Consider the following 14576-nt stretch of genomic DNA (forward strand, 5'->3'; position numbering starts at 1 on the left):
TCCAATAAAGTGGCCACAGTGAGTGGAAGCACAATATACTGTAGTATAGTAGGTGTTTCCAATAAAGTGGCCACAATGTGTGAAAGCACAAGGTAGTGTAATGTAGTTGGTGTTTCCAATAAAGTGGCCACACTTTAAGTTAATTCATCTTGGATCATTACAGATATTTTTTTTTAAGATAAAATGAAGCAGATAAAAGATATCAGATAAAAGCAGCACATTATTATTATCAAACCCCATCTGAAGAAACTCAACAATAGATGAGAAAAAAACAAAGTTATTGATCATCTATCAGTCTGGAAAAGATTATAAAGTCACTTCTAAAGCTTTGGGACTCCAGAGAACCACAGTGATTCACTATTATTCACTAATGGAGAAAAAAACATAGAACACTGGTGAACCTTCCCAGGAGTGACCTGCCGACCGAACAAAATTACTCCAAAAGGGCATGAAGAACTCATCCAGGAGATCCATAAAAAAGAACCCAGAACAACTAAAGAATTTAAAGAACTGCAGGATCTCACTCGCCACAGTTAAGATCAGTGTTAATGATTCAATAAATGGTATCTATGGCAAATAAAAAAAAAATCATAGCATTGTAGTTCCTGCAAAAGTGAGGTAAAGATGTCAGGAAATCTGTCAGATGACAGTTTCTTAATGTAGTATCTGATCTGTGATACTAATACTCTTATTATTATTAGTATAATTATTTTAAAAAAGATATAATAACCAACAATTATTCCCAGAATTAATCAGAGCCAGAGTTAGCAACCCTGCATTAGCATCGCTAAAAAAGATCAGAATATTCAGGAAACAGCATGTGTTAAACATTTGCAAACTGACTTATCTCAAAAAAAGGCTTCTCCCACACACACACACACACACACACACACCTGCCAGAATCAACTCTCTCTCCACAGAACCGCAGAAGGTTTGGATTCTCCACGGTTAGAGCCAAAACAAAAACATCAAGACTTAACAAACCATCTCGTGCCCTGCTGCTCTCTCCCAGAGTCTTCATTACTCCAGAGTTATTACTGTACTTTGCTTTATTTTACAGTCATTTCACTGTAATGTATTAATAATAAAGATAGGCCTTTACTTTAGGCTGTAAAATAGTAAAAAGCACCTCTATGATAACACTAATTTACGCTAGCATACTTATTTTTATACTATATTTTTTATCAAGATTTGGATTGATTTCATTAATCCAATTAATCTCATTCTGAGTGAATAATTGCTGTTTGCTGTTGTTTTTCTATTTTACAAGGATAAAAACACTCATACAGTGAGGAACAGCAGCAGGAGCTCCTCAGATACAGTGCTGAGTGACTTTACAGAGCTTTTATACAACTCTTTAAAGAGTTTGACTTCAGATTTCAGTATGATAGCTTGTTATGCTAACTGGCTAGTGTTAGCTGTCGAGCTGCATCTGCTTCTTTGGTGGTGCTGTCCTGTGTGAAATATTTTTCACAGACGTCCCCCTGGGAAACTAATCCCGCCCGAAAAAGGCTTAAGATAGGATTGGGCGGCTGACTGTTGAACCCTGTTGTCAGGGTTTTAATTGGTCAGTGGTGCACCTGTATTTCCCACTACCTTGATAGAAACACGCCAGAAATGTTACTGAACACACCTCACTTCCAGACCACCACGCCCATTCGTGAAAATAGCCTGCTGAAGGGGTGAAAGATAGCAATGAGCATCGTGACGTGCCTGACGTGATCAGATTGTGCTTCAGTGAAAACAGACCCACAGGAAACAAACCGTGTTTTATCAAACTGGTGATAAATAAGTGTTTTATCGTCTGTTTGAGAGCTTCTTATTTCTCAGTAAATCTCAGTTTTTCAGAGTTCAGTACATACTGTGTGTGTGTGTGTGTGTGTGTGTGTGTGTTTGTGGGTGGTTGGTAGAACATATCTGATTACTGCCAGCTGCACATGTGTTACTCCTTCCAGAGCTGAGAAACACCACGATAACATCCATAAAGACCATAACGACCATAGCGACCTTTCCCCACTGAGAACCATGTGTGTACAGCTTCTATACAGCCTGCAGTGACTGACAGGGTCTATAAACTTAAACACTAAATACTAAACATCTCCTTTAACAGCGGTGTTAATGAGATCAGTTCCCACACACAAACACTGCACACAAATTTAATTGGCTAAAAAAACTATAAATATAATATATAAATACTATAAAAAAAATATAATATATAAATTGAGACGTATGTCAATGCTGTCCAATGATAACCATGTATCTCTATTTTTGTCTGTTTTTCTCCATCATTTGTATCCTGTTGCTGCTCTATATCTATTTTACATTAGCTTTCCTTCAAAGTTTACAGCATTTCAGCTTTCTTCTGTAAACTCACCTATTTGGAGATACTTGTTTTTCATTGGACAGCGACAGTATGCTTGTATGAAGCAAAAAATCCCTGGCAAAAGGATAAGCAAATCTGTATTAGTAATATTTCTTAAAATAAGTCATCAAAAAGTCTCAAAATGAGTGAATTAAGACTACAATCGAGTTTTATTTCAAGAAACAACAGCCTTCCAAGAACACCCAAAGAGGAGTCCACAAGAAACAAGAAGACACAACACAAGTAAATCTGCAATTTTATATCTTAAATTTGTACAGAACTATCAGAATAACTTGGTCCGTGTTTTTTTTTTTTTGTGCTTATTTTTTAGTTTGATTTGCATCAAAACATTATAAGGTTTCCACCTAAGACAAACACTAGCATTTAATAAAAATTGGGAAATTGGGTTACCAACATTAAAAATACAACACAATCTACAATACAATAGAAAGTCTGATATTCTGATTAAATGCAATAAATATTTTCTTACACTTTAAGCAGTTCAAATTATAAAGTTGCATAACTTTTAGCATATATAGTACCAGTTAAAAGTTTAAACACTTCTTAAATTCAGTGTTTTTTCCTTATTTGAAAATGTTCTGCACTGTAGATTAATACTGAACTCATCCAACTCAGCAAGAGTTTATCAGAGTTAACAACCTCAACAACTACAAGTTAAAAACAGCTCCCCAGATAAGAGCACCTAAAAGCTTCTTCACAGAGTAGTTTGGGTTTGTTTTTAACACTTTTAAGTTACTACATGAAATCTTTGGTAATGCTTTATAATACAGGCCGTGTTTTAGAGGGTAAGTACTGAGTAATTACTGAATAAATACTGTGTATTTATAGAGTAAGATCAGTAAAAATCAGGTGAGGTGTGGGTTTATTAACCATTAATATAAAACCTTGTGGCTTCTGTGTATAAATGAACAAATATTATTTAAAATCTCAGCATTCCTGATTGCGTAATTGAAGATATGTAAATATTATTGTATTTTAAGTCTTGACTGTTTTAAAAGCATAAATCAATTCTAATCTTCTTTTTCAAACTCATAAAGTTATTATAATAATATTAACTTCCCTGGAGTGTGACTGAAATGAAGCCTTAATAACTGCCATGAACAAAAAGCAAAATTATTATATATATATATTATTATTTTATATGAAAATTGCACCTCAATTTAAGGAAACTGCAGGTTCTCCTGTGCTTTATTTGTACCTACATTTACAAGTACAAGTAGGAGCCCATAAGTATTTAGTATTTACTGATTTATAGAGAGCAGTGGAAAAGTATAAGGTAAGTTTCAGAAAGTTACCTAGTTGTTACAGTCTTGTTCCTGGTTGTACTTTTTTTATACCTACAGTTAAAGTACCTGTAGGACCCGGTAAGTATTTTAGGGTGCTTTCACACCTGCCTCGTTTGGTCCGAACCAGGTAGCAGGTGTGAAAGGGGTCGCGAACCACGGTCCAGAGCAAAGGACCAGATTTTGGCAACTACTACTGACTGCAGCCTGCAGGAGGGCGGAGTTGGACGTCCAGTGCGTCCAGCCCCGCCGACATTGTTAGCGTCATGCCGTTCAGTCCCGCCCACTTTGTCAGCATCATGTCTTAGCTCCGCCTCTGAACGGAAGTAAACAATGAAATCAGAGTTTAAAGCAATAATCAAAGACGAGGTTAAAAAATCTGGCAGGACAAATGGGATAAGGAGGAGAAAGGCAGGCATTTTTATAACATACAAAAAGAGGTAAAAGAGGAAAAACAGGTCACTATCACGACAGGAGGAAACCTGGTCCACCAGGCTAAGGTTAGGACATACAGAACTGAATAGTGGACTTCACATTATAGGAAAACATGAGAATGGAATATGTCCTTATTGTAATGAATTAGAAACCGTAAATCATGTACTTCTTACATGCAGATATTATTCTAAAGAGAGAGAACGTTTTAACAGGGTAACGAAGAACTCAGTTACATTGGAAAAATTATTGAGTTTGTGTGGTACAGAGGCTACAGTTAAGCTGTCATAGAATGTATAAAAGAAACACAAATTGCAAGAAGACTTAATTTTTTTTTATTTTATTTTTTTATTATTTTATTATCCAGTAGATGGCGGTAATGCAGTAACATTGCAAACTGCCATAAAACAACTACAGAAGAAGAAGTAAACAATGTACAGGGCAGTTAGCGGACTTTAAATATAATGTGCCGCGTCGTCCGGCTTAAATACTGTGTATACACTACAAGCTTGCGAGACTGACAAGGCGTGGCGTGGACAAAGTGGGTGGGACTGGACACGCTGGACGTCCAACTCCGCCTTCCCGCAGGCTGCAGTCAGTACCCTCTCGATTTTGGTCCGACCAAAAGAGGTGGTCTCGGTCCGGATCTTCTAAACCATGGTCCGGTTCTCCTGCAGTGTGAAAGCGCTTCTCTGGATGGTTCCAACTTTCGACCAATTACAGGAAGCTGAGCAGCGTTCCTTAACAACGGCAGCAGAAGAAGAAAAATAACCATCTACTGCTGACTGCAGTCTGCGGGAAGGCGGAGTTAGACATCCAGCGCATCCAGTCCCGCCAACTTTGTCCACGGCACGCCTTGTCAGTCTCGCAAGCTTGTAGTGTATACACAGTATTATATTTAAAGTCCGCTAACTGCCCTGTACATTGTTTACTTCCGTTCAGAAGCGGAGCTAAGACATGATGCTGACAAAGTGGGCGGGACTGGACGCACTGGACGTCCAACTCCGCCTTCCTGCAGGCTGCAGTCAGTACCCTCTCAAAATAACCGGAAAAGCAGGAAAAATGATCCGTGGATACAGCTGCTTCAGGACGAGCTCGTTCGATTGGTGAATTTGAACTAATCTAGAGTACTGTACTGAAGTTCCTGCTGCTGCTGCTGCTATAAAAACACAATAGCTGCAGCTCTACTATGGAGACGAAATGAATCTGTTCATTCATTTTATCCTGATCCTGGAAAGACTTCCCGCCGCTGAATTGTCAACACACCAACGTCAGACGCACGTCCTTCTAAAACCAATCAGCGTCAAGTCAAGTCAAGTCAAGTCATTATCAACCGCTTTATCCATTAAGGGTCGCGGGGGGGTGCTGGAGCCTATCCCAGCCAGCATCGGGCGGAAGGCAGGATACACCCTGGACAGGCCGCCAATCCATCGCAGGGCAGACAGACACAGACAGACACACAGACACATTCACTCACACACGCACACCTAGGGGGCAATTTGTTTCTGACATCCAATCAGCCTAACGTGCCGTCTTTGGACTGTGGGAGGAAACCGGAGCACCCGGAGGAAACCCACGCAGACACGGGGAGAACGTGCAAACTCCACACAGAAAGACCCGGGTCGCCCCAGCCGGGAATCGAACCCAGGCCGTCTTGCTGTGAGGCGGAAGTGCTACTCACTGCGCCACCGTGCCGCCCCCAATCAGCGTCAAGTTAAGGAAAACACATGGATACGTAAGTGATGATGATAGTATGTAGGAGTATCACACAAAGGTATTTGGTGCGCTCCCTAAACTGCAGTGTGAAAACAAAAATAAGCGGACCAAATATATATAATTTAGCAACACATGAACCTTGGTTCGGACCAAGGGGTTAAATGTTGGCATGGTTATTCTGATCCGCAGCCAGACGTCCTACGCATATTTTAAAGCTATTTCCGATGATTCCCGCGTAAATCCTCAGAGAGTGATCACAGATCACTGTGACCACTATGATGGTCTGTAATTTGTGATGGAATGATGTTTCTGTTTCCATAGCAGAAGGAGAACAGCGTGCACAGGGAATTGTGGGAAGCGGTACGGATTCAATCAGAGAAACCACAGCTCTCATCAGTATCCATACACTGCCTCGCTCTGACATACAGCCTACATACACATACTGTATACACACACACATACACACGTATACTATATATACACACTACTAATCACAGAGACATCTGGACAGCATGTGTCGCTTGGTTTATTGAGCTTTTATTGAAAATATGACCTAAAAAAAACGTAAACACCTAAAAAGCAGTGAAATAAAACCTTTTTACTCAAAAACTCAATTTTAAAAGCTCCTAAATAGCAATATCGTGTAAAAACAATATACAATATACAGTATATACAATCACTGCAAATGACATATGACTCATCCATAATATACAGCTCAGAGACTACTTAAAAATGATGAGTCTGGAATATACTCAAGAGGAGGATGGATGATCACAAGCCATCAAACCACCAAACTGAACTGCTTGGAGTTTTGCACCAAAAGCAGTGTGTAAGACTGGTGGAGGAGAACATGATGCCAAGATGCATGAAAACTGTGATTAAAAAACAGGGTTATTCCGTTAAATATTGATTTCTGAACTCTTAAAAAAACTCTTTATGAATATGAACTTGTTTTCTTTGCATTATTTGAGGTCTGAAAGCTCTGCATCTTTTTTTGTTATTTCAGCCATTTCTCATTTTCTGCAAATAAATGCTGTAAAGAAAAAAGCCAGATCTTGTTTTCTTTCTGACGCACCACAGGTGTGAGGCATTATTGTACTTTCAGAAGTAACACAACAATCCATCTGTGATGAAATACTAAAGTGTACAAAAGCCAGAGAACGGCACCTTAAAACACACACTTAATACAGCAGCACATGCTCAGAGTACATGCTCATCATTTCCCAGCATCAGGAATAAAAGCAGAAACACTTATTTAATAACTATACAGTCCCCTCAAAAAGTACTGGAACAGTGAGGCCAATCCCATTTGGGTTTAATATTAAAAGATGAATATGAGACAAAATTCCAGGTTTTTACATCTGGATCTAATACCTAAACACCTTAAGTCTTCTGAACTGTCTGTTTTATCTGTATAAAAATAAGAGAGCACTTAAAAATGATGAGTTTCTTTAATTTTACCAAATTGAAAACCTCTGGAATAAAATCAAGAGGAAGATGGATGATCACAAACCATCAAACCACCAAACTGGACTGCTTGATTTTTTGCACCAGGAGTAAAGCAGCATAAAGTTATCCAAAAGCAGTGTGTAAGACTGGTGGAGGAGAACATGATGCCAAGATGCATGAATTGTCTGTAGTTTATAGAATAAAACAACAATGTTCATTTTACTCAAACATAAACCTATGAATAGCAAAATCAGAGAAACTAATTCAGAAACTGAAGTGCTCTCTTATTTTTTTCCAGAGCTGTATGTCTGTCTGGAATCAATAGTTAGTTGTTTCCTCACCTCATAGATGAGTCTCCACTGTGCTCTTGGGGTAATTTTGAGTGAGCGCCGACCTTCTGGAAGAGTAGCCACATTGCCAAACTGTTTCTGTTTGTAAATTATTTGCTTTACTGTAGATTGGTTACTTTCTAAAGTCTCTAAAATCACTTTTTAACCCCTTTTTAGTTTTATGTAGGCTACGGAGATTAGGCCATACTACAGGTTGTAAACAGTGTTTTTTTAATAAGCTTCATGTGCACTTTTTAAGTTATTAACGTCTCGTTTTAAATGTCAGTGCCCTCCAGATTCTACCAATGAAGTTTGGAGCTACTTTTAGCCTGAATAACAGTGTAAAAAGCGATTTATTGGGGCAAATTATGCCCCGAAGTGGCCATTGATCTCAGAAAGCTGTGGGAGAGCGGAGGTGGGCTATTTAACAAAGGTTTGTACTCTTTTTTTATCATGTTTTACTACAGAAAAAGACAATTTCACACCGGAGTTCTTCTATAAGAGTTCACATAATTTTTCCACCAGAACTATGAGGTCATAATTTATATTTTTTGTGTTTTTTCAATTTCCAGACACATTTTACTCTTTAATGCCATTGACTGGATGAAGATCAATTCATATTGATCTTCATATTTTATGTCATATTTTATGACAAAATCATGCAGAAACCATGAAATTCCAAAAGGTCTACATACTTTTTCTTGCCTCTGTATACACCAAAACTCATATACACGCTGTTCTCAGTCGACAGTTGTCTAAAATAACTTTTACATTTATTTTTGGCAGATTTTCCACAGTAAAATGCCCCTAGTCAGAGATATGGATCACCAGGCCACAGAAGCAGTGAGTGACTGTGTGAATAAAAAAGCACCGGAGGCGAATAAAGTCCTGAACTAAAGCAGATATCTGCAGAGCGTAGCAGCACTTAGCCTAGCAGCTAACCTAATTACCCTACACTTACCCTACTAACTCTACCTGGAGCTCATCTGTGTGTGAATATCAGGTGATTTTTATCACACAGAGCTCCAGTGCTGGTTGCATTAACAGCATTAACGCTGTACACACTCTTTACAGTTTTTTCAGTAGATAGTAACTAACTGATTGATGTTAGCATGGAACAGCTATACAGTGTGATCTAATCTTAGCAGCTCGGGGGTTAAACTGGAGTGCAGAAGCTTCAGTTGGTCTCTGAGGTAAATAGAGTTTACAAAAATGGATAGAAATGTAAATGGTAAATACATTAACTTCACTTTTACTGCTGGGGCATTAAATATCTATCCTAAACTTACTTAATAATAGGTACTTACTTAATAATTGGTATTTTAAAGAGTTAGATTTTTTAAATTAAATATTAGTGGTGTGAACTGTATTTATTTGACCAATATTCTGTGATTTATAAAAAAAATCATAAATAAATGCTGGTATTTCCCTGTATTTTATGGTAGGGGGACAGTAATAATACTGCAGTGAGTTTTAAGACTGGCAGATTAGATACTGCTTTACTGTATTATAATTTAATCTCAGAGTATATTTGATTTTTTTTTTAAACGATAATATTGCAATAGGCTGAGTTACCAAGTTTTAAGAAAAGTAATCTACCTTAATCTACTAATCTTAAAAGCGACGCTGTGTTATATTGCTAAATAAATCTGCTGTAAACTTTGTTTTAAGTGCTTAATTTGCAATTTTTTAAAACAGTTATGTGTTAATGTTTTCAAATTAATTGAAAGTATTGAAGATCGTTGATTCGAATCCCGGTCATGCTGCTTGCCATCAGCTGCCAGAGCCCCGAGAAAGCACAGTCGGTCTTGCTCTCTCTGGGTGGGTACAGTAGATGGTGCTCTTCTCTTTCCCCTCATCACTCCTAGGGTGATGTGGATCAGCACAAGGCTGCGTCTGTGAGCTGATGTATCAGAACCGAGTCGCTGCGCTTTCCTCCGTGCGTTAGCGATGTGATGCTACTCAGCAATGTTGCATCAGCAGCAGTTCAAAAAGAGGCGGAGTCTGACTGAATAGTCTTAAAACAATAAACACAATAACTATGGCATAATAATAATAAAACTTTTTCCAGGACAATATACAGCTCTTGGAAAAATTAAGAGACCACTTCATTTTCTGAAGCGGTTTCTCATTTAGAGCATTTATTTACAGAAAATGAGAAATGGCTGAAATAACAAAAAAAAAAAAATGCAGAGCTTTCAGTCCTCAAAAATGCAAAGAAAATAAGTTCATATTCATAAAGTTTTAATAGTTCAGAAATCAGTATTTGGTGGAATAATCCTGGTTTTAAATCACAGTTTTTTTTCATGCATCTTGGCATCATGTTCTCCTCCTCCACCAGTCTTACACACTGATTTTGGATAACTTTATGCTGCCTTACTCCTGGTGTAAAAATTCAAGCAGTTCAGTTTGGTGGTTTGATGGCTTGTGATCATCCATCTTCCTCTTGATTATATTCCAGAGGTTTTCAATTTGGTAAAATCAAAGAAACTCATCATTTTTAAGTGGTCTTTAATTTTTTCCCCAGGAGATTCCAGTCAGTGCAGTTTTTTGATGCTATAGTTCAGTATGAGGAGGAGGTTGAGGAGATGTTTGAGGAGATGTTTGAGGGCTGTTGTGTTCTGCTCCTCTCTCAGACCCTCTCTTGGCCCCAGGTTTGGTTTTATGGCTCCTCTGAGCAGCGTAACCCGGTGCTTCCTCGTCCATAACCGACAGGAAGTTGTAGAAGGGCACAGGGGGACCCCACGCCTCGTCTGAGATCATACCTACACACAAAACACACAGGAAAATACAAACCTGCTAAATAAAAAACAAGACCAGATCTATTACAGCACTTATCTTACAGGGAGTCACCTACAAACTTCTAATGAAGACGAAATAACTCTAAATCACCTCTATGATAAGGAAAAGTCTGTTCTTTTATGTGAATTTCTTTTGAGACAGTTCTGTACTGAAACAGGTAAAGGTACTGTGGGGAAAATCCATACCACATACGAAAATAAGTAAAAGCCTCCTATTAAATAATGATTACTGCATTGGTGATCCTAATGTTTCAGCTGGAAAAAACGTGGAAAGAATCCTGGTGAACAGAGTTTTCCTGCCAAATTGCGCTTGTTTGAAAATCCAGTTGCGGGTAAAAATTTAGGGGTGGAGTTGTGTTTTTTTTTTGGCTACTTTTAAAAATAAAAAAGTGGGTGTTGCATTGGATATTACGTCAACACGGCAGGCAAATGTGTAGAAGTCGATACTAAAAATCTATATTTTTTGGAAATTTATATTGATTACAACAATAAGAGCCAGGAGGACATAATGATATAAGGGAGGACAGCGTAAAAAGGACAGAAGGAGAGAGAGAGAGAGAGAGAGAGAGAGAGAGAGAGAAAGAGGAAGAGAGGGAGAGAGAGAGAGAATTCACATTTTAACCAGAAATGATGACAAAAAAAAAAATTCAAAAAGGAGAGAAGAGAATTCAGGGAGGGGGCTCACTTGTATAGCTCCTTGTTGCCATCTCAAGGATGCTTACAATTACATTCCACACACACTAGTGAGAAGCGGCAGCCAATAGTGTACAGCGTACTCTCAACCGGAAACAACCGTCTACCTGGAGCACTGCATCGGGTACTACAGCATTTACCCAGGACAGAGTGCTAATCCATAATCCCTATCTGGGCACACAGTCATACACACCAGGGCAATTTTTAGGATTAAAAATAAATAGGGTAATTTAAAAATTTTAATTTAAGAGTATCAAATTTAATTGATCTCTATGTTTTTGGATTGTGGAAGGAAACCAGAGTCCCTGGAGGAGAATTTAGAAAATCCACCCAGACTGAGGACTGACTCAGTGTGTAAGATGATTTGTGATCTATTTTTTATTTTTGGTGCTGCCAATGAATGATGGGGGTTGAGGGGGGGCGTCACAAAATGTTCTGCACAGTTAAAACCGTTAAGAACCCCTGTATTAATTTATTCACCCCATGGCTGAGCATCAATATTATTCAGTTCTCAAGTCTCAATGGTTTTAATGCTATGGTATATTAGTGTTTTAGAATATTACTGCATGCAGGTAAATAAAGCATGTAAATTAAAATGACTCATCAGTGCTGGGAAGTAGGAGAGAGAGCAGGAGCAGGATCTGGAGAGAAGTGTAGCGCTGAGGGTCAGTGAGTGGCAGAAGAACATCAATGGAAAAAACCCGTCACATCCAAAAAACAGGGCAACGTCACTAATCAAATATCTCCATCTAAATGAGGCTTGAAATGAGGAAATGAGCAACAGCAGCGCAGCCGATCCAGCAGCAGAGCAGCACTTTCTACATTTCCACTGCAGTTAAACAGGACTTAACATCAAACTCGGCCTCAAGCTGTTTCTAATACTGTCAAGCTCAGGAAAATAACAGAGAGAGAGAGACTGTGGACCAATATTGCAGAAATCAGGGGCAAATGTTACAATTAAATGGTGTGATGATGTAGTGATTAGTTAGGTAATAGGTAAAATAGCAGGTAGGTCAAATTGCACGGTGCAAATGAATCAGCTGGATAACTTGACATTGTCACCTTGCAAATAATTAATATATAAATATTTTATTATTATTATTATTTTTTTTTTTTTATCCTACTCATTCAGCTGGTACTCAGCTGTATATCCCGCATCACTAGTGATGCCAAAACACAAGTAGAAGTCAGCCATCGCAGTAGCATCACAGCGCTAACGCTCGGAGGAAAGCGCAGCGACTCGGTTCTGATACATCAGCTCACAGATGCAGCCTCATGCTGATCCACATCACCCTAGGAGTGATGAGGGAAAAGAGAGAGTGCCATCTACTGTACCCACCCAAAAAGGAGCAAGACCAACTGTGCGCTCTCAGGGCTCCGGCAACGGACGATGGCAAGCTGCATGATTGGGATTCGAACTAGCGATCACCCGATCATAATGGCAGCGCTTTAGACAACTGGACCACTTGTAACCCTAAATTTTGGTTCTATAATGCTCCTCAATAACGTAATTGATACTGAAGTCCCAAGTCTTCATATTCAAGTCCCAGGTCTTGATACTGAAGTCCAATAAAGGCCAATTTTGCTCTCTCGGGGCTCCGGTAGCTGATGGCAGGCTGCATGACTGGGATTCGAACCAGTGATCTCCCGATCATAGTGGCAGCTCTTTAGACCGCTGGATCACTCTGCGTCCTAAATTCTGATTCTCTAATGCTACTAAATAACGTAATCTGTCAGTTTACCCTCACCAATAACTCGAAACATAGAGAAAGACTTTGCCATTAATCATAAATTCTATAAGAAGATGGTTAACATTGGACATTTTTTTTTAGTTGTGGCACTGTGGGGAATGAAACTCGATGCTGATTGGTCTATGATACTTAGAGGCAGGACTGGCTGTCTAGAAAAGTCACAGCTAGTTTAACACTGGTTGAATGTGCTAGAAACATTTTACTCCTTCTTGCCTTTTGGTATGTCATCTCTCTATCATTGTAAAAATACCACCACTAGTATCTTCATTAGTGCTGAGTATCGACAGATACTTAAAAAAATGGAATCAGTCTAATATAGGAATGGAAAAAGTGGTATCAGTGCAATGGTTGCACATTTAAGTTCCATGTTAACAACTTGGCGACACCCCAACAACCACCTGACACACTATAGCAACCACCTGGGATACCACAGCAACTGCAAAACATTAATAAGTATTGATAAACTCTTACTGATCCAAAATATCAATGATAAAAAGTAGTTAAAAACGTTTAAGAACCGCTGAGAAAGTCAGAACATCCCCAGAACTTGAGCTTTTGGGTTGGGGTGATCAGTACCTACCAAAAGTGATACTCATTGAGGCCCCGCCCACCTCACAATGTTCAAAACTTGCAGAACAATTTATGGCTTAATGGTGTATTGATTCCTGTTTAAAGCTTATTCGTTGTTTTTTTTTTATTAAAAATACTACAATATATAAAATCAACGAGTATTAAATGTTTTATTATATAGTTTTACTATTTTATTACTCTCTTTACACCTCTAGTTCATGTATAAAGTTAAATAAATTATACTGAGAAATCAAACACTGGCTGTTCAGACCCCGGTGCTGGTTTAAAGTAGGTTAAAGGACAGAGGCATGGGCGTGTAGAGCATGGTTCACACTCAGAAGCAGATCCAGGAGCCCGCTGATGTCCCAGCCTCACGCACACTTTCCAAAATAGCCCCGAAACATCCTCACAGCACGCAGCGCAGGCTGCCAACTAACAGGAAGCTGCACCGGGTCAGCTGTCCAACTGTGCTGAGATACTACATCTGCCACTCTCACGCTAAATAACGCTAATTTAAAACACTGATACTTAAGTGAAGGGGATTTGGAGCCCCTCTGGTGAACATATGTAAGTAACTACAACTTTCTGCTGCACTCATGCAGCCCCAGACCATGGCACTCCCACCACCATGCTTAACTGTAGGCATGACACATTTACTTTTGTACTCCTCACCTGATTGGTTAAGACCAAACAATGCTTAAGACCAAACAATCTGAACCAAACAAATTGATCTTGGTCTCATCAGACTATAGGACATGGTTTCAGTAATCCATGTCCTTTGTTGACATGTCTTCAGCAAACTGAGCTTTAGCTTTCTTGTGTACAGACTTTAGAAGAGGCTCCCTTCTGAGGTGAAAGGCACGCAGACCAATTTGATGTAGTGTGCGGCATGGTGTGTATGGTCTGAGCACTAAGGGCTGACCCCCCACCTCTTCGATCTCTGCAGCAATGCTTTTAAAGACAGCGTTTGGACGTGACACTGAGCTTCACGTGCACTCAGCTTCTTTGGGCGACCAACGTGAAGTCTGTTCTGAGTGGACCCTGCTCTTTTAAAACGCTGGATGATCTTGGTCACTGTGCTGCAGCTCAGTTTCAGGGTGTTGGCCATCTTCTTGTAGTGCAACAATTCGTCTTTTAAGATCCTCAGAGAGTTATTTGCCATGAGGTGC

The 14576-nt window shown here is 39.1% G+C and overlaps 1 protein-coding gene across 4 annotated transcripts in view; it reads right to left on the reverse strand.

The window, feature by feature from the left end:
- Positions 1 to 9819: 9819 nt before the first annotated feature.
- Positions 9820 to 14576, reverse strand: part of txndc16 (thioredoxin domain containing 16) — a 34361-nt gene continuing 29604 nt past the window's right edge. For all 4 annotated transcript variants that reach the window (XM_049463747.1, XM_049463746.1, XM_022673313.2 and 1 more), the window contains exon 19: positions 9820 to 10357. In XM_049463747.1, the coding sequence (XP_049319704.1) occupies positions 10149 to 10357 (209 nt within the window). In that variant the 3' untranslated portion in view covers positions 9820 to 10148. The remainder of the gene's footprint in view (positions 10358 to 14576) is intronic.

The sequence above is a fragment of the Astyanax mexicanus genome, chromosome 14 (genome assembly GCF_023375975.1).
Source record: "Astyanax mexicanus isolate ESR-SI-001 chromosome 14, AstMex3_surface, whole genome shotgun sequence".
In the NCBI taxonomy this organism is placed as follows: Eukaryota; Metazoa; Chordata; class Actinopteri; order Characiformes; family Acestrorhamphidae; genus Astyanax; species Astyanax mexicanus.